A 23976-nucleotide genomic window follows, 5' to 3' on the forward strand; every position below is an offset into this window, starting at 1 on the left:
TGGTCCATACCCTGCTATGCACTATATTAGCATTATACACGGAGGGGGTTGGCCACAATTAGGAGATTTCCTGGAAATTGTATCAACTGCCAGTTCCCAAGGGATCTGGGATACAAGATCTCACTCCTAGATGCAGGAGTCTTACAGACAGTTTGGGTAGGAGGCAAATATGATACTTCTACCATACAAGAGGACTGTTATTAAAGAATATTTGCTGGATACCTGTTTTTCCAGGTAAACTCACAAATATTCAGGTTTCCCAAGAATTAAGAATAAGGGACTGTCTATTTCCACCCACAAAAGTAGCCCCCATTTGGGTGGTGCTTAATTGTCAAATTTACAAACACTAAGTATTCTAGGCTTGTCCAAGGGCGCTATCTCCAGCTGAAGATAATGTAATCACATAGTAGCCTATGGGCTACTCTATTGATGACCCCCATGCTTGTACAGTATGTAGCTCTATTTAGAACGACTCAGTTAGTTGCCGTAAATTGTGGTGATATCAAAATTTCTATTTTCTGAGGCACACACCACAAATATTAATATGCCCCAAAGTATTTACAATAGTGTGCCAACATATACTGTATATGTTACCCTGTCTCCAAACTTGACCCCTCTACTCACATGCCGAAGATCTATGCCTCTTTCACATGTTTTATCTTCTAACGTTACACATTTTCTCTCTTGAAACTTCTTTTGTACTTTTCCCCAGCCTTTACATATTAAAGAGTAACTTTGAAAACAAGACAAACTTGTTTGATATTATTGTTAACCTTCTCAAATATTCTACCGAATTGTATTCTGTTCCTGTACTAAAAATACTACTTCCAAATTATTTTTCCTGTCTGGACACTTCCTTTACATATCTTATTTTCTCTTACACCTCATTGTTTGACCACAAGGTGGTATTATTGGTGTCTGTGTGACTTTTATTGCCAAGCTGTGTGTACGTTTTTTTTCTCTGCATGAATATTTTTATAATTTTTTATATTCTGAGAAATTAGAGTTGTTTTTTAAATACATAATAACTTCAAGCCAAATGTATTACAGGCTATTTGTTGAATAATAAAGGAAACATTTTATCGCATTGCTTTCTATTACACTTGTCAACTTTTTATAATTTCACAGATGTTTATACATTAACATTACGGGTTAGTCATTCAGCATTAGTAATTAGGATGAACTATGTTATTTAAAATGTGTGTTCTATAGTGCATAAACCTTTTAAACATGATCTTTCCGTCTACCCACTTTGGTTTATAATTAGTTATGTGTACTGTTGTTTGATGGTTCAATAAATGTATATGGTTTCTGTCCTAGAGAAAAGTGAGATGATACATTAAATTCTCAAATGTACTTAATGTACGTCAGTTTTGAGCAAATTATTAGAGTGGTCTTCAAAACCATCCTCTTCGTTATTCCCAATAGTCCATGTATTAAAGATTTCACAGATTATAAATTTCAAACTCCAGGAGCTGTCTCAGTAGGCTAGTATGATGTAAGGTAAGTAGCTGCTGCACACCTGCTGAGGGTATTGGCACTTTATGGTACCAATACCAATACCATGGGAAACTATTTGGGTTCTCACCCATATGACAATGTCTCACTGTGATGTAAGTTGTGGTGCAAATAGAGTGTATTCAATAGCATCCAAATCCAAGCAGAAATCTAATGTTTCAGTCAATCCTGGTATATAATGAACTGATGGTGAAAAAATGAACAGACCCAGTGGTTATGAATGCCATTGAGACACCTCAGTGTCAATGCAGTGGGAAAGCTGCTCCTGTTAGTTCACAGGTGCATCTGCAGCTATTAAACTCACCACTGGTGAACTCTTCTGGTCTCTGCTGGTGGTTTGCAGATAAAGTGTCAAGATCCATATCAATCTTATGCTGGCCACACATCAGACCAACTTTCCTCCAACCACCGAACTAGTTGGTTGGATGGAATAAAACCCTGGTACTGGATTGGAGCAAATGTAATTTGTAATTAAGTCATTTGTTTCCCAAATCGGAAAATGGACAACAACTGTCACTCAGACAATGCGCTGTAGTGGGACCTATTTGATTTAAACAATTTCACTGAATGTTTTTGTCCATTCTCCTGAGTTTCTGAGCAAATTGCTTATTGACATTTGCCCCCATACAGTGCCAGATTTTCAGTCCAACCAACTAACTAGTTGGATGGTTGGAGGAAAGTTGGTCTGATGTGTGGCCAGCATTAGTCGGAAGCAAGGACTTAACAGCAAGAGTGCAATATAAATAGTCCTGTACCCGGGAGAGCTCTAGTGGTGCAGTCAGGCTGTGTTATTGCTCTGAGCTCCCATCCCTATCCATGGCAGTGGCCTTTAGCAAGATGAATTGTCATGTCTATGAGTGTTTACTTACACAAAGATGGTAATAGAAGGCACAAAGATGTGGTAAAAGTCCAGTGACTGGTGCTTTTTCAAGAGGCAGAATTACATCAAAACATCTATTAAAAGTTGATGTCAGGATAAAGTAGAAAGTCACCAGATAGGCTACCATGAGGCCAACAGCAAGACCCAGAGTGGCAGGACTTTCTGTCAGGAACTGGTCACTTCAAGTGACAACAATCTACTATCTTCTGAATTAATCTGGTCTACTATGTAGGGTCGTAAGACGGAAGTGAGTTCTCACAAGAAAAATACATTCCAGCCCATCTACATTTTGTATTCAAATTAATTTAATTGCCTCAAAAACATGCAGGAACACTTCCTCTGATATAATGAGACCAAGGTTAAACATTTGGGCATTAAGGGGTAAATTTACTAAGATGGGAGTTCTATTGAAGATGGGATGCTGGTCATAGCAACCATGTCTGGGCTGGGGCAGTGTCTCTATTCATAATACTGTCCAGCTAATTATTTCCAAAAAACAGCGATATACAAATGTCCATGTTGGGCTTAAATGACTTCAACCTTGCAAGGGAACATGTTGCTGCTACTATATTAGACCTTCCAACACAACCCCATCAATGGTCTGAACTCAGGAAGTGGGAAGCAATGAGAGGGCAGGGAGTGAAGAGATGCTAGATTGAATGTGAGCACAGCATAGAGCAGGGGTGGCCAAACCGGTCCTCGAGATCTACCAAAGGTCCACGTTTTCAAGGTTACCTAGCTGGTGCACAGCTGTAGTCATTACTAACAATTTAAAACCTGCTGCATTCATTCCTACTATAGATTCACAGGTTGCCTGGAAAACATGCACCGTTGGTAGACCTTGAGGACAAGTTTGGCCACCCCTGGCATAGAGGAAGCTGTTCGAGAGCTGTGAGAAAGAATCTGGAATTTACAAGAGTGTGCTCACTAACATATGAGCAGTGTACTCAGGAAAGCACCAGTAATGAGTATCGCAGAGGAGAAAGGCACAGGAGTATCCTAGATGTAGGAAGTGTTTTTATCTGCAGTCCAAAAGGACCAGTGTGCCTATTAAGCTAGTCCTAATATTAGTAAACGAATGTGAAATAACAACAAAATAGCATAAATGGGTAACTTAACAATGAATAAAATACATTTTGAAACAGAGTGTATATACATGTATGTAAATGCCTACACACGCCATATTGAATCAAGTGCACAAACTCACATCAGCAATTAGGAAAAGACAACTCAAGGAAGTGACTAAATAATGAACTCTTACTATAAACTCACCTCTCATTATATCTCACACAAGTCCCTTAATTTTACAGATGTCCTGAGGTCACAATCAAGATATCTAAAGGTATTCAATTACAGACCTGTAATCAATCTATGAGCAGTCTTGAGGGAGCCACAGTTAAGGTGTTATTCAATGTCAGGCTTGTACCCTGTTATTCAATAACTCTGGGCTTTCAGACCACCCTGAGCGCTATCAATTTATTAATTTTTGGGTATCCTTTAGAATATTTATAAGACTATTTGGCCGCAGCTGGGAGTAGTTTCATATTTAGCGACATATAGTATTTTACTGTAGTTATGGTTTCCAAAAATGTTTAGTTATAGAATTTGTACCAAGTACCAGTGGCGTAACAATAGCCCCGTAGACCCCGTGGTGGGGGGAAGGAGCTGTATAGGTGTGGGCGCCGGGGTCTGTGGGACTATTGTAATGCCACTGCCGAGAGCTCACCTGTGGTCGGAGCCTGGGACCAACAGAAGATTTTTTTTTTTTTTTGCAAATAGTTTTTATTAAGATTTTCAAACAGGAACATATCGCATCAGAAACAGAGTAAGCAAATATTGAGCGATGCAGAACGCTTCGTACTCTCTGTTACAAAATAAACCAAAGAACAAGGATATCTTTAATATTCAAATGTTGTTAGATACTAAGGTGAGAATCTCCTTGTTTCTCATTTCAGAGAGAAGAAGAAGGAAAGTTTTAGAGTTGTATAAGGGAAGAAAGAAGAAGTGGGGGAAAGAAGGTTGGGTGTCGGTGCGACTCTCATGCCTTGTGCTGTGTAATTCGGAAGATACTTTGGTATTAAGATTTTTATTTTTTATATTTATTTATTTATTTTAAATAAAAAGACCCCAGAGGATATCATTTTAATGTTTTGTAGTGATCTGATTCTTTGTATGTTAACCATGGGAGCCAAGTCGCATTGAAAGTTTGGTCTTTGGAGGTTATGGAATGTACCAGGTCGTCCATTGCCATATATTGATCGATTCGGTTGCACCAGTCTGCCATTGAGGGGATAGTGGTGGATTTCCAATGTACTGGAATCACCGCTTTTGATGCGCTAAGAATATGTCTAACTAGGGATTTTTTATAGTTGGATTGGGGTCTGTGTATAAGATTGAGTAGCCAGAAGCTGGGGGTGGCGGGGAAATCATCTTGCAGGACAACGTTTGCAGTTTCAATTACCTTTTTCCAATATGGCTGAATGAGCGGACAATCCCACCATATGTGCAACATTGTACCCGGATGTGCCTTACATCTCCAGCAAAGATTGGAGACTCCAGGGTATATTTTTGCTAGCAAGGTCGGGCACCGGTACCATCTAGTAAGGACTTTATAGTGGGTTTCGGTCGTCAAGACGTTTAGTGACGAGGAGAAGGTGTTTCTAAGAATTTCTGGCCAATCATCATCTCCTTTGAGGTCGTGAAGATCTCTTTCCCAATCCTCCATAAATTTCGGTTTAGATGGAAAGATATCCTCAATGACCAGTTTGTAGATGTATGAAAGGAGGTGTCTGGGGTATGTTTCAGCACTGCATAGTTTTTCAAATAGGGTAATGGACCTCAGCTTTTTTGCTGGTGGGCCTAAGCTTAGGAGAAAATGTTTGATCTGTAGATATCTCCAGATCTCCCCACCCGGTAAGTCCCATTTCTCTTGAATTTCCGGGAATGGCAGGACCCCCATCGTGGTTATTAATTGATCTATTCGGGATATCCCTCTAGATCTCCACGCGGCGAATGAATTTTCAACCATACCCGGAGGGAATTCCGGATTCCCAAATAGAGGCATTAGAGGGGACCCGGGAGGGGAAATCACGGGGGAAGAGCGGAGTCGAGTCCAACAGTCAAACATGGGGGATGCTAGTGGATGTGTGATTTTCGGGGGTTTTTTGCACCAGGGGAGGTCGGGGTGGGCTTTTGGAATGGTGGCTAATTCTAGGTCTACCCACTGTTTTTTACCCGATTGAGAGGACCACTCCATTATTCTGGTCAGCATGACTGCATTGTAATATGAAGAGAAGTGAGGGAGTTGGAGACCCCCCGCGTGTTTCCTTTTAAAAAGGATCTCATGCTTGAACCTCGGCTTTCGACCCGCCCAGATATAATCCCGTAATTTACGTTGTAAAGATAGAAACCATGAGTTAGGAATACTGACCGGCAGTGTCTGTAATAAATACAAGATCCTGGGTAGGATATTCATCTTTATTACATTGATTCGTCCTAGCCAAGAGATCCTTTTTGCTCCCCAAGAGGATAGGTCGGCCTGTAACTTATTTAATAGCGGGGGGAAATTAATGGCGTATATATCAGAGGTGTTTCTAGTGAGGTTTACCCCTAAGTATTTAAGTTGTGTAGGGTGCCACGTGAATGGGGACACCTGTTTCAAGGTTTGCAAACTTGTCTGGTCCAGTGTTAGGTTCAATGCAACTGATTTGGATAGGTTCACTTTGAAATTAGAGAGCTCGCCGTAACGACGAAATTCGTCTAATAAATTGGGGATCGAGGTTAAGGGGTTTGAGATTATCGCCAGTAAATCATCTGCGAATAAGGCCAGCTTGTATTCTCTACTCGCTATCTTGAGTCCCTGTATATTGTTGTTTTTTCTAATTGCCCTCGCCAATGCCTCCATACAGAGAACGAAAATCACAGGAGACAGAGGACAACCTTGTCGAGTGCCGTTAGCTATCTGAAACGTATCGGAGAGATCTCCATTGACTCTGACCTGTGCAGCAGGGGCTGAGTATAGGGCTTTAATTCTCTGGTATCCCCGGGGGCCTACGCCTATATGTGTCATTATCCCTAGAAGAAAGTCCCAGTCTACCCTGTTGAATGCTTTCTCCGCATCCGTTGAAAGCATGATAGCTGGGGTGGAGCCGCATTTAGCGGCGTGAATTAAATCCAGGACTTTTGCTGTGTTGTCTCTGGCCTCACGGCCAGGTACAAAGCCAACCTGGTCAGAGTGGATCAAACCTGGAAGAAGCAGTTTGAAGCGGTTAGCCATCAGCTTTGCATACAATTTCAGATCAACATTCAACAGGGAGATCGGTCTATAGCTAGCACATTGTGTTGGGTCCTTCCCCTCCTTGGGGATAACGGAGATATGGGCAAGCAAAGATTGCTTTGGGAATGGGGTATCATCAGCGATCTGATTAAAGGAGGCGAGCATCAGGGGGGATAGGGCATCGCCAAATGTCTTGTAGTACTCTATGGGGAAGCCGTCTGGGCCGGGACTTTTACCATTCGGGGTGGTTTTTATAGCTATTTCTAATTCCTCAAGGGAAAAAGGGAGGTCAAGGGCTTCAACTTCCTTGGTTGACAGTTTCGGAAACTCAATTTCTATCAAATAGCTCTCTATAGCTGCTTTCTTAAGTGCCTCTGAGTCTAGTCCCTGCTTCTTAGTGAGGTTATATAATTGAGAGTAGAAGGCATTAAAGGCTGCGGCAATGTCCCTAGTTGAAGTAAGTGTATGGCCGTCTTGGGATTTGACATTGGGGATAAATGTTGTGGAGCGTTGTGCACGTAATGCTCTTGCTAGTAGTTTACCAGGTTTATTTCCAAACAGGAAAAAGCGATTACGGCATTTGCGTGCTTCCATTTTAAGTTTCTCGGACATAAAGGAGTTTAATTCCTTCCGGGCTTCTGCTAGTTCATTTAAGATATTGGCAGAGAGAGAGGATTTATGCAAGAGTTCCAGTGAGTTTATTTTTTGGACTAGCATCTCTCGTCTTGCCTGTCTTTGTCTTTTTAATTGGGCCCCTAGTTGAATTAGCTTACCTCTAATTACGCATTTGTGCGCTTCCCATATCACGGCTTTAGAAGTCTCTGGAATGTCATTAGTCATTATATAGTCTTGTATAGTTGTTCTAATTTGCTGTTGGAATAGTGGGTTTTGTATAAGTGACGTGTTTAATTTCCAAGTGTATTTCTTAGGAGATGGAGATGGGTAATTAACGGTTAGAGATACTGGTGCATGGTCCGACCATGAAATCTGGCCAATGTTGGATTTGTGGATGAGGTGTAAGAATCTATGTGATATCAGGATGTAGTCTATTCTGGTGTATACATTATGGGGGTGCGAATAGAAGGAATAGTCTTTTGACAAGGGATGCTGGATACGCCATGGGTCTGCTAGTTGATAGGAGTGGAGGGTCCTACGTACTCTACGGTGGAGTTTGTCTGAGTAGCGCATGGAAGCCTGTGATGAATCAATTCTAGGATCTATCATCCAATTAAAGTCTCCCCCACACATAAAGACCCCCTGTAGGTGAGGTTGAGCTAGAGATAACGCTTTTTCCAGGAAAGCCGGTTGGTTCTTATTGGGAGCATAAATATTAAGCAGAGAGAATTCGTTGTTAGAGATTTTACAGGTTATTAGAAGGGCTCTTCCTGGAACCAGATGGTGGGGGACTACATCAGTTACATTTATGTGGCGAGAGAATAGGATAGCTACCCCTAGCGTTTTGCCCAGTGGGTTGTTGGAGAAGAAACCCACCGGGAAGTCTCTATTTCCAAGAGGAGGGGAAGCCCCCTCTTTAAAGTGTGTTTCTTGTAAGAACACTATGTCCGCTTTTTCTATTTTCAATTCTCTTAGCACTCTGGACCTTTTCTCAGGGACATTGAGACCTCTGGCATTAACAGTTAGGAGTTTAAAATCAGTCATACTGGTTGTACTACCAGGCATATGTTTTTTAGTGTGCTCTGAGAGTCGCGGCGTGGGGGATATAGAGGTGGATTTGGGGAAGAGAGTGAGAAAAGGACAGGAAGAAAGTCAGGAATACATGATACATATCTATAGAACATTAAGTGAGTTAGAGATAGGCATAACAAAAATAACAACACTGCTCTCAGTCCACCAGGCGGGAGCAAAAGCGCTCCCTTCCCTGTGTCTGAGACTGTAGGTTGCAGTGTATCGGGGGGCAACAGGGGGTTGGGCTAGGGCCCATCCCAAATACATCAGAAACATAAATGCTAACTGAAACATGCAAAATTACATTTATAACATATGAGTTTAGGGGATAACTGATCCCCGAGGCACTCAGGAGAGTGGGCTAAACTTCGGTTAAATGGGACCAATAAGACCAAGTATACTTGCCTCTATAAGGCTGCTTAACTAAAACACTGTAACATGACTGTAGAAATGTTTAACTAAGGTCTCTGACCTCTGCGGGGTTTTCTGATAATTGAAGACCTAGCGGCATGACAGTTATAAGTCAGGTTATTGGTTGTGCAAAGGAGGGGGAGTTTGGAGATCTCGAGGACTGTGACCTGTTGTGGGGCTTCGATGACTTTTCGACGGTCTGAAATGGAGGGTTCCTCGCGGGAGGCAAAGGAGGAGATATCTGGGAACGAAGAGAGCGCCATTCAGGGGCTTTCACTGGAGGTATGCCGAGGGTAGCACAAAAAGAGTCCAGGTCTTCAGGGTTGCGGAGTGTCGCGGTTTTCCCTCCATGGGATGCTGTAATACTGAAAGGGTATCCCCATCTGTATTTGATGTTTAATTTCCTCATAGTGTCTGTCAGAGGCTTAATCTGACGCCTGGACTGAAGTGTGAGCCAGGAGAGATCTTGGAATATCTGGATTGGGTGCCCATCGAGTTCTAGGCCCGTTGAGGAGCGTGTTTTCCTAAGGATTTCATCCTTCTGGGAAAAATAATGGAGCCTGCAGATTACATCTCTGGGACGGTCAGACTGTAGGCCTCTGGGGCGGAGCGCTCTGTGGGCTCTGTCGAAGATTATAGAGTCATTGGGATCATTTTCCAGTATTCCATTAAAGATTTTTGTAAGGACATCACTGAGGCCTTGCGAGGGAATGTCTTCTGGGATACCTCTTACTCTCAGATTGTTTCTCCGCCCTCTGTTATCGATATCATCCAGATGATCGCGGAGTGACTGTATTTCCTCTGCCTGTGATCTAACTGCATCCGCCAGAGATTTATTGAAGGCATCAGATTCTTCTCCTGCAGCTTCCAGAGATTCCACTCGTGAGCCGAGTTGGAGCAGCTCTTGTTTAAGGCTGGATACTTCCGTATGGACTACTTCTCGCAGCTTGGTCTCTAAGGAGGTAAAGTCCTCCTTCGTGGGTACTTCTGCTTTGGTGGGCAGAGTTTGTAGAAGTTTGAAAATTTTTTGCAGATCTCGGTTGTCTGTTTGTGGGGTTGTATCGCTTGGGTTAGACGAGCCCTCTGATGCCTCTGAGTGGGTTGGGGAGGCAGGGTTCGATGGGGTCGCCATCACTTTGTCTGTCTGGGACCTCAAGTATTTTCGGAGGTCAACGGTGGGCTGAGTTTGTGAAGAGCGAGTGCTTCCCCCTTTTCCCCTACGTCTCTTGGAACTCATGTATGTCCACTCATTAAGTTAAGTAGCTGTGTAGGGTACATTGCAGTGATTAGGTTCAGAGTCAGCAGGTATGGGAGGGAAGAAACAGTAGCACAGGCAGAAGTTGGTTGAAGTTTTATTGCTGAGGTTCACAGTCCATCTTAGAGTATATCTCTTATCTCATGGCCTTTGTTGCATATATAGGTCTGATGCAGTGGGACTTCGCCGCCATCCCCCCTGAGTGGGATCACTCAGCCATCATGGGGTTTGTAGGGCCATCGCGAATATTCATGCACTCAAACGCCAAATCAGTGGTCTGGTCGGGGGAATGAGGGCGGATGTGCCAGTAGCTTGTACTTGCTGGAGAAAGTTATTGTGGGCGAGTTTAGGTGCAGAAGGTCACTGCCCGAAAACGTTGTCTAGTTGGAGAGGCTTATTGCACTGTAAGAGAGCCAGTGCTAGTTTTTGAAACTTGAGGTCCCCAGTACGAAACTGGGGGAGGGGTCTCCCTTTCCAGCAGGTATGGGACAGGCTGTTATTACAGGGTTAAAGCTGTAGTTATAGTCAGATTCAGTCCAGGCTGGGTTGAGAAGAGTCTTATGTGGCACCTAGTGTTGGGCAGGCAGTGAGGGATTAGTCACTACCAGACCTGATTTTCTTGGTGTATAGTTCAGGTATGCAGGGGGGGTCTCTAGGTCTGCCAGTCCACCTCAGATACAGGGAGAGGCAGAGGGGGGTGTTCCGCTCGCTGAGAGCCACTCGTTCCTGGGCTAGTATGTTTTTATTTGTGGCCCCAAGATGGAGGGCACGGGTCCCGCCAGGCACTCCCTTGGGGCAGCCAAGGGATGGGAAGCCTCCCCAGGTGTTTGACAGAATCTTAAATCAGGCTCCAGGGATATTTCTAGCTGCTGGGGGAGAGAGGGAGGTGTCTGCAAGATGGCCGCCGTCACCCCAGGCAGCAGGGTCTGACAGGGTGTGCGGCGTTGGTGTGCTGTCTCTCTCTTACCTCAGCCCCCGGTGTCCTGAGGTCACTGTCATCCAGCCTGCTAGTAGCGGGGGGGGACCGGAGGCAGCAGAAGAAGACGCCGCTGCTCCGACCGCCGCTGCGTCCGTCCAGCACGCCACGGAGCTCAGCCGGCGGCTGTGTGTTAAAATCTAGGTCCCGGCGCCTGGGGAAGGCTAGGCCGCGTCCCGCAGCACAGCTTCCCTGCGTCTCCCGGACTCGTGGAGCGTCGCGTTCTGTGTCCCTCTTCGGCGGCAGTCAGGCAGAGTCCGTAAGGGGGGTAAAGGGTGTCTGCTAACAGGGTAAAGTGGCCCCGATTCTGGATGGGTAGGGGAGCCTCAACAAAAAGCAGCCTCACCGCGTCTTGGCCAGGCCACGCCCCCCCAACAGAAGATTTTTATGCGGTCCCCGCTCCCCTATCCCCTCCTGGCTTCTGCTTCCAATCTAAACGGACTATCACAAAATGTAATCCCCCATACAGTAGAAATCTGTCTGCTGTATGGGGGCGGAGATTTTGTGATGGTCCGTTTTCATTAGACGCTGGAATCATGACGGAGCGGACAAGGGAGAAAGAAAAATCTTCTGCGGGTCCTGGGCTCCGACCACAGGTGAGCTCCCGGCAGCGGCAAGACAACTTTAATGTGCAGGCGGCGGGTTAGTTACGCCACTGCCCAGTACATTCCAATGTGGAATTACACAGACTGAATTGTCAAAAAAGGGTAGTTGTGTCTAAATAGCATTACTTTACCATATTAATTTAACCCTGGTTAAATATAGGTAATTTTATTATATATTCACCCTCCTGGGGTATTAAAGTATTCTGTGTGTGGTTATTCATTGTGCTTCATGTTTGAACTGGGCTTTTGTATAGATGTACATTTTCTATGCGTTTCATGCAATATAATACTACACCCTGCACAGTACATCAGAAAAGCAGGAAAACACACACCAACATTTCTATTAGAACAATTTTTATGGTGTGGGCTTCTTTTATAGAACTGAATAAAGTGCTGCACATGCCAATCTCCACATGTCTTAATTTGACACAAATTTTGTTGCACTCAGAGGTGCAGAACACATTTCTAACAGCTCTTTGACAGCTAACTTATTGTGCTTGAGTTTAAATATAGATGAACACAAGGCAGTTTACCAGGGCATACTTTTTATTACATCCTGTCCTATAACATGTGTGTCCAAAAACTTTCCCAGGATGCTGGCCATCACGGATACTGCTTTATATGGATTATTAAAATATCAAATTGCCCACATGGTAGTAATGTTTTGAAAACACTACACAATAAATAGGTCTGTTTGTTGAAAACAGACAGCTCGATATTACATCTAACAATGCTGACTTTCCTGTTTGTCTCGGCAAACCTTGATGTACCTGCTGCAAAAACAGTTAGGCAGCATCTTCAGTACTGCGCTGTTCATTTCTCCCCTGGGTCTTCTTGAGTAAATACTGTATCAGACACAATGTGCTCATTGGGAAAAGAAAAGGGAAGAAAAGACAGAGAGAATATGTAGAGATCTGTTTAAAATATAATTCTGGATTTCTCATTTAGTTGCCTACTACTGACTACTGAGACACAAATGGCATAATGCTTTGTTACACACTTTTACACATGTACACAGGAAACAAAACATGGCGCTGTGTTTTCAGAAGGGACTAAAGGAATTTTTAACAATCCTACTGAGGCAAAAAACTGCCATCTTGAGAGTGGGGCAATGGAATGCAAGGTACTAGGAACCTACAGTGTATGCTATAACTACTCACAGGTCATGTGACAGTTAGGGGCAATTCAAGTCGCTGTTGCAATCGAGATTCACGGTATCAGAAAAGTTGTGGAAAAGTCATGGGCTTTTCTGGTCAGTTGCAGGGAAATAGTCCATTTAATGGGTGTATTATGAAAGTGTTGCGTTGTAAACAGGCCGCTCACATACTCTCAGACTGAGAAATTGCAATGCCATAGTGCTGGCACAGGTTGCAATAGCGCATCTTACAACGCATCATACAGTATTTTGGCTCCTTTGGATGGTGACAGTGGCATCATAGCACATTCTGTTGCACGTATGTATACAAGCTTTATTGCAGTATTTGAATAAAGTCAGACATGTGACTGCCAATAGACGTATCCATGTCACAGAGGACCGAATGAATAAGAATAACCCACTATGAATGAAAGCCAGAAAACTAAACTTGCATGCGACATACCAGAAAATCTGGACTAGTGTTGTCAGAAATTGCAGCGCATGATCGCATCTACGAACGCGTCCATGTTCCTTACCCATGCGCTGGTGTGTCCTGTGGCACAAGTCCCTGTACTGCGCTGTCCTCAAGTGTTCTCCATGGCAAGATCTGCATGGTGCTTCCCTGGGGCCTAGTCAGCTTCCCACATTGATCCCAAGCCAGTCCCACGTTGCATGGGCGCTGCCATGACACTTGCAGTCACATGACTGAATCTCCCAAGGGTTTTCCTGTGACCTTGACACTCTGACCTGTGCATTGGCCCATGTGATCAAGGTGTGCACAGTTACTTCCTGGAGTTGATTGATGCTGCGACTTGCAGTCAATCACAGACAGGCAGCAGGGAAATAGGTGAGGCCTCTGGCCTTACTTCTTGCCATGAACAACTAGTCTGATCCCTGAGTACCTCCAGAAGCCAGCATGCAAGGCTCCAGGTTTTCTGTTCCAGAGGTCCTGTGTTATATCAGTGTGATCCGCTGCTGCTATTCTAAGCTCCCTGACTAACCATCCACATGCCAGGTAACCTTCCATGCTGATTAACATCTACAGCTCCCAAAGGAAAGAGGTCAGAGCATTCCAGCAGAGATTGCTATTGGCTCTCAAAGCCATTACCATCATCGACTCCCAAGTTGACTCAGGCATCGACTCTAAAGTCCTCACTGTCTGTCCATGGCTCCCAGGCCATCAACATTCCTTGTTGGCTCCCAGGCCATCAACATCCTGTTCAGCTCCCAGACCGTCGACAACCCTCTCGGCTTGGCCAGTTAGATGTGGGAACTCAGTCAGAGGGCTGCAACCTCACCACTGAACACAGCAGAGTCCAAACCTCCTTCCGGGGGTCCCTGGTGAAAACAGTCAGTGGTGCCCGCAGTGCCCAGTGCTATATGAACTACCCTTACCTGAGCTCACTGGCTCACTGCTGCCACAGCCGGGCACACCAGAAACCCAAGCCCTGACAAAGTTGCCATGTGCCATCTTACTGACACATTCTTGGCTCTTAAATGAACTACAGGTACATCTTTTTTTTTTACGATATGCTTGTTCCAATATATCCAGTGTATCGGATGTTAGATTTTGGACTTTTTGCTGAAGGTCCTAGCACATTGTACCATATAGTCGGCTGTAAATTATTAATGTCTGAAATATGCCAATGCCTGTGTATCAATCAGTGTTTTTAGCCCATATTGGCTGATTCAAAGTTTTAATTATGTATATGTTGCTCTGAAGAAATGTGTGGGGAAAATACATGTATTGCCATTCTGAGAAACAGCAGCTCCTGCTGTACATGTACCCATGGCTTTCTTCTAGTCATCATCATCATCATCAGTACATAATTGCATCTATTCTATGCAAAGCGCAACTCTGTATAGCCTGCCTGCAGCCCTCACTAAAGTTTGACTGTGAGAGATCATTCTCATATGCCTCTTCAGTCAGTAATGCAGATGAGATTGACACTGTTGCTCTGCACTTGGCACACATTTCAAAACATGTCTAGTGGTAAAACATGCAAGATGTGCTCTGCAAACAGGCATATATTGAACATCATTTGCTAGCTGCACTACATAAGCAACTTCTTTCTTACCATTCTGAATGAGCCAGGGCATATATCCCAGAGGCAATGGCGATGACAAGCTCTGAAGGGGCACCTGCATGTACAGCTGCACAGGTGTTGTTCACAGCAGGATCCAATTGTGAGCGCTGATCTTCCAATGAAGTTCTTTTATGCACCCACTGCTGCTGCATACAGTACTTAGTTGACTCTAACCCAGGAGTCTGCACTGCAGCAAGAGATGGTGCATCTATCACCGCTGAACTGAGAGATGGGACCCACCGTTGAAGGCTGATTCTGTATGCTGCAGGTGGCTGATTCACAGTATAGCTGAAGGATGACAAATGTGGGCTCTGGTCCCTGTAGACTGGCTGAGAGCACTATTTATACATTTATGCATCCACTACGCAGACATATCTGAAGCTATAAATCTCTTCAGGTTTTCCGCTCAGTTATCTTACATGGGATATTTCACTCAGATACATCTGATCAGATCTATGATAGACCCCTTACGGCTTCAGATCGGGTGGATCTTTGGTGCAGCACCAATGATTTTTTTGTCAGCCGCACATCTGATCAGAGGGAGCTCAGATTTGGCTTTTTTTCTTCAGATCGGTCTGTCAGATCCATCTTAAACTGTGTACACACGCCTCGGTTTTCAGTTTTTGATTAGATTTTGCTTATAGAAGCAAAATTGAATCTACATCGAATGGTTTTTAGGACACTTTCGATCTGCATTCGATTCGATGCACGCTGCCGTTTTCTCAAAATCGAAAAGAAAAATAGACTGTGCAGCCAAGGAAATATCGAATTCGATCCAGTAAATCAAATGTGTACAATGTACCATGAATGTAAATCGACTTCAATATCGAAATCGATATCTAATGCAAAAGTACAGATCTAATGCCAAATTGAATGGGAAGATATAATGCCAGATGTAATATAAAATCAAATCTAACATCGATCTAAAGCATAACGAAGTGTGTGTACATAGCTTAAATCTGAAGAAAACAGGCCAAATCTGACTAGTGGATGGGTGCCTAAATCTTGTGTGTATATATAAGGGGCACTGAACTCCAATTTGTCTCAGGTAACTAAAATAAACTTACAGTAACAGACACTCCCCTATCACACTTTCAAAAAGACTGACAGTCAAAACCATTTGGTGGGAGAGTGTCTCTACTTGTGGACCCCACTGGTAATCACCTGGGGGTTGGATCCGGTCCTGTGCGTCTGGTAATATATTCAATCCTGAGGGCAAATGTCTAGGCCAGAGGATCCAAACTCAGTTCTCAAGGCACATTAATGGTCCAGATATTAAGTATATCCATGCTTCTCCAAAGGTGACTTAATTATTATATCGGTTTGCTTTAACCATCTGTGCTGAGCCATGGATATCTTTAAATCCTGCACCAAAAGGGGGATGTGGTCAATATACCGGCAGTCAGAATCCTGACGGACTCCCAACTGCCACAATGCCGGCATTTTGTCCCACTATGGGTGTCCACGACACCCATACAGGGAGAATAAATTAGTGTGCCGAGCGTCGGCATTTCAGCGGTCAGGATTCCGGTATCTGTGTTTCGACCGTCAGGATTACGACCGCCGACATTTCATGCCGAATCCCAACAGGGTGCTTTGACAACCGAGAGACAGATGTATTAAGCCTGATGAAGAGATAACTCATCAGCCCCATACTTACATTTTTCAAACCTAGCCTGCAACTTGACAGTTATGAGCTGATTTGCTGGTGTGTTATCACTGGACACTTTATCGCTTCGCCAGGCTTAATAAATCTGATAAAGTGATTTCAGGAACCACTGTACTAGGATTATTTAACATTATTTTTCCAGTTGGAGCCCAGTGTGTGGCTATATATTGTTAACGGTTTAAGGGAGGGTATTGAGTCCCCGACGCTATTTCCGACAGTAGAGATAGTGGCATTGCCAACAGCATTGAAGAGGCAGCTCGACAGAACGAACCCGACTGTAAAAGCAGTTGGGCCCGTTATGATGAAAACGGCCGTGGATTGATGAGATCATGGGAGGATCACGACAATCCATGGCCGTTTTCACAGACACACTCTCGTTTCGACAATCGGCAGACGGGACACCGGCCGATAAACTGGCGAGCAAGATGAAAATGGGCCAGGGTGCTGACTGTTGAGACGTACTGACAGTCGGGATCTGGGATTGAGTACCCCCTAAATGTTAATGCTAGTCTTTTATGAAAAATAAGAGAGATAATTTGCATTACCAGTTGTCTTTTATTTATTTTGTGAGGCATACAAAGGTCTTTGGAGGAGGTTTAACAGGAAAAGAAATCTGAGATATGCCTGCACACATTTTTTTCTTGTAAGAAGAGATTTTGCATGGCACACATCCCTTTTGACACAGATCTATTATTCCCTGCATAGCCACATGGGTTACTAAGGTCATTTTGATCATACTACACCATATTACTTCCTTTTTTCTTTTCTTCTCATACCATATGGAAGAAGTAATTTTATATGAGAAGAAAGTAAGGAAATGAAAAAGAAGGCTTCTTTACAGGGACTTGAGGTGCCCACACACTAGAAAGATCAGCAATCTTAAAATGTGCGCATAAATTTGCCTTGAAATGTTTTGTCCGTCCTGGACAAAAGATTTCTGGCAAACGCACATTTTCACCAACGATTTTTCCAAAGATCTGATGTGCTTTCCTATTGCTCTTTTTCTTAATCTTCCGATCTTTCATGTAGCATTTAAGATCAGAAGACATCAAAATATCCGCAGGAGCGCGTATCTGACCGATTTGCACTAAAAATGTGGTCGGGCGATCAGTCGGAAATCAGCCAATCTGCAAATAATCATTCAAGTGTGTGGGCACCTTTATTTTGATCTATTTGATTGGACCATGGGTCTTCAAACTGTGACCCTCCAGATGTTGTGAAACTACATGTTTCAACATGCATTGCCACATTTTTTCCTATAAGAGCATGGCAAAACTGTCAGGGCATGCTGGGACATGTAGTTCCACAACATCTGGAGGGCCACAGTTTGAAAACCCATGGATTGGACTATCAGGACTGGAGAGTGTAGATCTCACAACATTTAGAAGCGCCAGTGGAAAGGAGCTCCACGTTATTTATTTTCTATTTCTGCTTAGTATAGAAGTGTGGTGTTATTTCCCAGGCTTTTCTTTATGCGTTTTCATGTATTCATGTATTGTTTAATCAAGTGGGATCTGTATGGTGTGTGATTCAATTTAAATGCCTTTATTTGCAAATTATATGAACATATTTATTAGCATGGCAAACACAAGTGTATTTCTTTATATTATTGTTGTTTATATTCTGCTGGCTGTGTCTAGCCCATAGCAGCATCAGTATATTAACCTTTTGAGTGCCAACATTGCTGAGCGAGATCCTCAAAATATCTGCTAGAAATGCCTGTGACGCTCAAAGCGACTTTTTTTTTTTTGGGGGGGGGGGGGGGTGCAATATTGAACTAAACTTCTCACAGCAATGTTGACACTCAAAAGGGTTAAAAGACTGAGCCTTCTTCCAAAGTCTAAATATAGTGTCATTTTTTTTGGCTTTTGTGCATGATCTAGAATTTTAGATCCTTTATGATGAATGGCATTCACAATAACATTGACAGTACCAAGAAAGTGCTAAAGTTGAACAGCATTAAGCAGATTGTGTTGTTTTCAGAGATAAGAAAAAACTATTTTGGGGATAGACAACTGTAATCACACCTACATTGTTGAAGCAAATGTCTTATGCATGGTTAATGTATTGTGGCAATTCATAAAGGGGCTGACTTGTATGTAAGTGCAGCCGCATTGTGTGCATGGGAATAAATGTGTGTCTTCACCTGTATAGAGTTGCATGCATCTATACAGCAGCTGCACCCCTATACCTTGGCGTGTGGATGAAGTCGGCATCAATGTCAGTACATATCTGCAACAGCCTTATCACTGGTGCAAGTTATCACTCTGAAATCAGATGGACCTCTGCATAAGCTCAAATCACCGTGACCCGCCATACAGGCCCTTGGGCTACGACACAACCCTTCAGAACACAAAGTGGAACACTGATGTTTCTGCATTGCTAATGAGAACTAGAAGCCTTTATAAACTATTGACATATAGCTTATATAAATGGGACCCAGAAGTCATCTTGATAAAATTAGTCATTACAATAGGATAGGCCCAGCATCCATCTCTAAAGGTGCATACCCACTGTACCATTTCTTTTTGACCAATTTCATTCATTTTGTCCCTTCTGAACGATATTGTTCAAAATATCTTTCAGTGTCTACACTGAAAGACAATGATGATCAATTTCCCTTGAACCCAGTGTCCTGGATGAAAGATGTTGATGAAAGATGAAAGATATCCAAATTGAGCAGCATGCACAGTTGACGAACCTTGATGAATAACTGGTGGGTATGCGCATATCAGTCGTCATTCGTCGCATAAACTCTGAAAGATATTTTGACCAATATTGTTCAGAAGGGCCAAAATGAACGAAATTGGTCAAAAAAATTGTACAGTGTGTATGCACCTTAAGGCCTTGGTCTATTTCATATATATCTTGTGTTTCCTCCTTAAAACTAAGTATTAATCTAATTCGAGATGTATTTGAAGACAAATGTGTATTCTGGTTCCCTCCCCCCAGAAGTCATGCTATATATTTTGTATACTCGATCCTGCTCATTAAAGTCCTTTGCCACCACTGTTTGTCACCCAATGTTTATGGCTGATTGAGGTGAATAACAGCACTGCATGTACTAAGGCAGAGTAAGTTCTTGCTACAGTGCACACAGCCACCTGTCTCTAAAAATCTGGTCTTTGGCTTCATTCACTTACATGGTCCTGTCTTCTCACAAAAAGATTCTCTACTGACCTTGTACTTCCTTTTACACTTGCTAATTATCTTCCCTCTATATTTTAGTTGTTTGCATTCTCAGTGCTGCAGCATACAGTATAACCATCATTACTAAAAATGGATTTAGCAAGGATGGCATTAAGACAGTTTAATATTTGATCATTGCATTTTAAATTGTTCAGTTAATCAGCTTAAAGCCAAGTGCTTTATTCTCTGTACAAAGCTGATGGGTATCAAAAAAGTCTTCCGTACCCAACAAACGAAGGTATCTTATCATTTAATGAAATGTCCATAAATGGTGTCGATGATGGCATTTGATATATACGTGGAGTATTGAATAATGAACTGTCCACTGTTGAAGGGCACCTACATGTGACAGATACAGTACTGTATATGCAAGTTTGTTGTACAATAGAGCCAACAGCGGTTATGGACATCTACATCCAGTACCTGGGCCAGCAGCTGGATAAATCCCGACTCTAATATTGTCCATATTAACATGTTCTTTTGGACAAGCTTTACAATATTTCCTTTCTAATTTTAGTCTAGTGTCCAATATGCTTTGTACGATGCAAATGACATGTGAAATAGTATTTTAGTGGCTTGTAAAATACCCGTCGGTTTTTGGAGAAGTTCAGAAAATAGACTTTCACAGTCCTGTAAATATTCAAAGCAAATACTTCTCTGACTGGTTACAGTGTTGTATGGGCATGAAGAGCCATCACCAGTCAATTTGCAGATACATGGCTTGCCTTGGATTGAATCTAAGATCCCGCTGGTCTATTACTCCAGATCAATCTGAGATAAAAGGCTACATATTCTTTATAGTCCTCTAAAGCATAGAGGTAGGTACACAAGCAATCAGAACTCATCCACAAAGCACTCGCTGCCCATGTGTTCAGCTGACTCCAGCTCTACACTGGACAGAAAACGCCTCAAACATTTCTTGCAGTTATAATCCAGTGTGGTGGTGTAGACTGTTTTTGTGTGCTTAGGATACACAATGGTGGTGCTGGTGAATCTCTGGGCCTTGTTCTTGGGTTCAAAGTAAACTTCAGCTCTGTAGTTGCGCCATGTACAGTTAGGAACGCAGATCACCGTCTGGCTGCACGAGGAGACACCCAGGCCCACTGGCATGTAGATGTTGTCGATGAAATGCTTTTCAGAGTCATATTTCACGGATGAGGTATACCTGGTGGATACATGACAAAAAGTCCAGCATTAGTTGGCTGTTATCATAGAACTACTGGCAGAGGAATACACATGGAGTTAAAAAATAAAATGTTCTCAAAATGCTTTCCATACAACATAATACTGTATGTATAGCTATAGTGTGTGTGTTTGGACATCCTAAACACTAATAATGGACAAAACGTGTAGAGGTTGTCCCTTAGTTGGCCGCTTTTATGCACTCTGCAGCACTGATCATGATGTACAGATAAATGCCTTATCCTGCACTAAAAAAGTTATTACAAACAGCTGCTCCTCCCAGTAAATCCCATTAGCAGAATTTCCCAAAAATATGAACAATAAAAACACCAGGAGAGCACTACCAATAAATTCAAGATAAAATTTCACTGATTTAAACCATTAACTGTGTAAAGTCTGTAAAGTATTAGTGTCTATTGCAGCTAAAGGACAGCTTCATATAGCTTCCAGTTTTGCACACTCTGGAACATACTAATAACCAGCGGCTGATTCTGGAAAGATACATTTAGCCAGCCCTGGTGTTGGGTGCTGGATTCATATACAGTTGATAAAGTCACTGTCTGTGAGCTATCACCCAAGGATGCAGACTGGAAAGTAGAAACATCTCTTCCAAAGTGATGAGAAATATGGCACCAGTGTATGGGAATAAATGTGCGTCTTTAGTGCAGTGTAAGCCTTTTTTGGATTGCAAATAATAATTATTTTTTTACAAAAAAAATAGATATATTTAGAATGTACTAATAAGTGGCCATTGGCATTTTTTTATTACTATTTTGGTGTGAGGGTATAATTCCAGGATCCAATAGACTAACAACTCTATAAAGAAATACTATAAGGACATCCTTGGGTGCTCAAGAAGAAGGAATTGTTGCTCCAAGCTGGAGTTTATATCTTCTTTCAGAAATCCATACTTCAATGAAAATTTTACAGACTTTAAATGGTTATTGGTTTAAATCAGTGAAAGTGTATCTTGATTTTAGCAGAAGGGCACTGTTTGTGTATTATTGAAATATATATATATATATAGATAGATTTTTTTTTTTCATTCATTCATTTAAATGGGGGAGGTTAGGGTCCTGGGCTGACCTTGGTTTGTGCTATGCAGGGCAGAACTCACCCACGGAGCCTATTCTGAGCCTTCCACTAGATGTATTTGGACAAAAACTTCAGCGAGTGGTAACATCCCAGAAGACATACAGTACTAGAGGGCTGAGGTGTATGCTAGGAAGAAATTTGACATTGTGAGAATGGGCCTTCCACTGGATTGATTTGGAGAATAACTTTAATGAACTGTGATAATTGACACGGTCATAATTCACTGACCTGAAATAACTGACTGAAATAACCATAAATCAATTAACTAAAATGGCTGTCAGAAAATGAGGTGGGAAAACACTGCCATCAGCTTAGCACTGGCAGAAATCAGTGGTACCAGGTATCTACTGTTCAGAGAAGTCAACTTCATTATACATGAAAACATAGGAACTGGGGTGCAGAAAGTTGTAGCAAGTGCTCTGGACTGAGGAGTCAAAATGTGAACAATTTGGCTGTAACAGAAGGCGGTTTGTTTGCTGAAGGACTGGGGAGCAGTACAATGAGTGTATGTAGGTAACAGTGAAGTATGGTGGAGGTTCCTTGCAAATGAAAGGTTGCATTTCAGCAAATGGAGTTAGGATTTCGGTCAAGGTTAATGGGGTATTCAATGCTTAACACAGGAGGGTACTTATCCATCATGCAGTACCAACAGGGAGGCCTGGAAGTGATGATATGGCCCCACAGAGCCCTGATCTCAACATCGAGTCTGTCTGGGATAACACTAAGAGACAGATGTATTTAGACAAGCTTTCATACACAGAAGATCGACGATTAGTTCTCCAAGATGTTATGTCCATCAAAAACAGTGTGTAAGTGTACCTAGAAGAACTGATGCTGATTTGAAGGCAAATATTGATTTGATTTAGATTTCTCTTCTATTCATTGACTTGCATGTTGTTAATTAAGAGTTAGGGCGGGGGGGGCCCAAGGGCCAAGGAGTTCATAGGAGACGCACACCGAGAAAGATATAGCAATTAACAATCCCAATCAAACACTGATGCAGTAAATAATTAAAAAGATATGTGCTCCATCTATCTTTATTAAATCTTTAATTGAATAAGGAGACAAATATCTTCAGCGAAATGAGGTTAAAATCACAGACAAGACATATATTGTGTGGACCAAAAAGTAAGAAAATGGGTGAGAAAGATTTAAAAGATAGGTCGTAGCGGCCTGCAGCAGAGGTATTTATTTTATGGTACCAGTAATAATTTTACAGTACTGTTCCCCAATTTTTGGGGGATTATTGATCTTTAGAATACACACTGTTGTTTCCCCACAGACTAATAAATCAGAAAATATCTAGGATTAATTTCCTTAATATTCATATGGAGCAACAGTGTATAGGTATGGATACAATGTGGCCTTTATTTAAAACTTGGCAGGATTCCCAGGCAGGATATAAGTCAGTGTGATTATTCTTGAGACAATGCTGACATCTACTGGAGATTCATAGTATTGTTGCCTCCTGAAGTCAGCAACAAACCTATGTTACTTTGATAGATCAATCATAATAATGATGAGATACTAGGAGGCATCCAAGAGTAACATACATAGTCAATAGTAAAAATTGTATGTCACCATTGCTCTGGTGCCTGCACTATCAGTTGCCACCGTCTAATCCTTCATATGATCCTAATATAAACAGTAACTGACTGGAATTCAATATATTATATTAACATGCTGCAGGTCCCTAACTCACACTATCATAAACAAACACAGAACACGTGTTTCGCTGGAACGCTTCTTCTAGCTGACCACCAGATCGTTTCCAGTGTTCTCATTATATTGGGGAAGGTGTCCTATCGGGAGCAGATGGGGTGTCAGGTGACCTGTGTCTACCAATGATGAGTGCCTGTACTAAGGGCTCATTTCCGCCCTCTCAATGCGTGTAATCGGGCGTCCGCCCTTACTCACGTCATCACGCATGTCACGTGGTCTCGCGCGATGACGCGCGCGAGGTCACGTGACTCCTATGAACCAATCACGCTTCTGAATTGAGAAATCCGGAA

At 42.6% G+C, this 23976-nt stretch overlaps 1 protein-coding gene across 1 annotated transcript in view; it reads right to left on the reverse strand.

The window, feature by feature from the left end:
* Positions 1-17033: 17033 nt before the first annotated feature.
* The window catches only part of RFLNB (refilin B), a 35819-nt gene continuing 28876 nt past the window's right edge, over positions 17034-23976 (reverse strand). Inside the window, exon 3 of the mRNA XM_083173987.1 lies at positions 17034-20852. Within this exon, the coding sequence (XP_083030113.1) occupies positions 20522-20852 (331 nt within the window). The 3' untranslated portion in view covers positions 17034-20521. The remainder of the gene's footprint in view (positions 20853-23976) is intronic.

The sequence above is a fragment of the Crinia signifera genome, chromosome 2, assembly GCF_055691185.1.
Source record: "Crinia signifera chromosome 2, ASM5569118v1, whole genome shotgun sequence".
Lineage (NCBI taxonomy): Eukaryota > Metazoa > Chordata > Amphibia > Anura > Myobatrachidae > Crinia > Crinia signifera.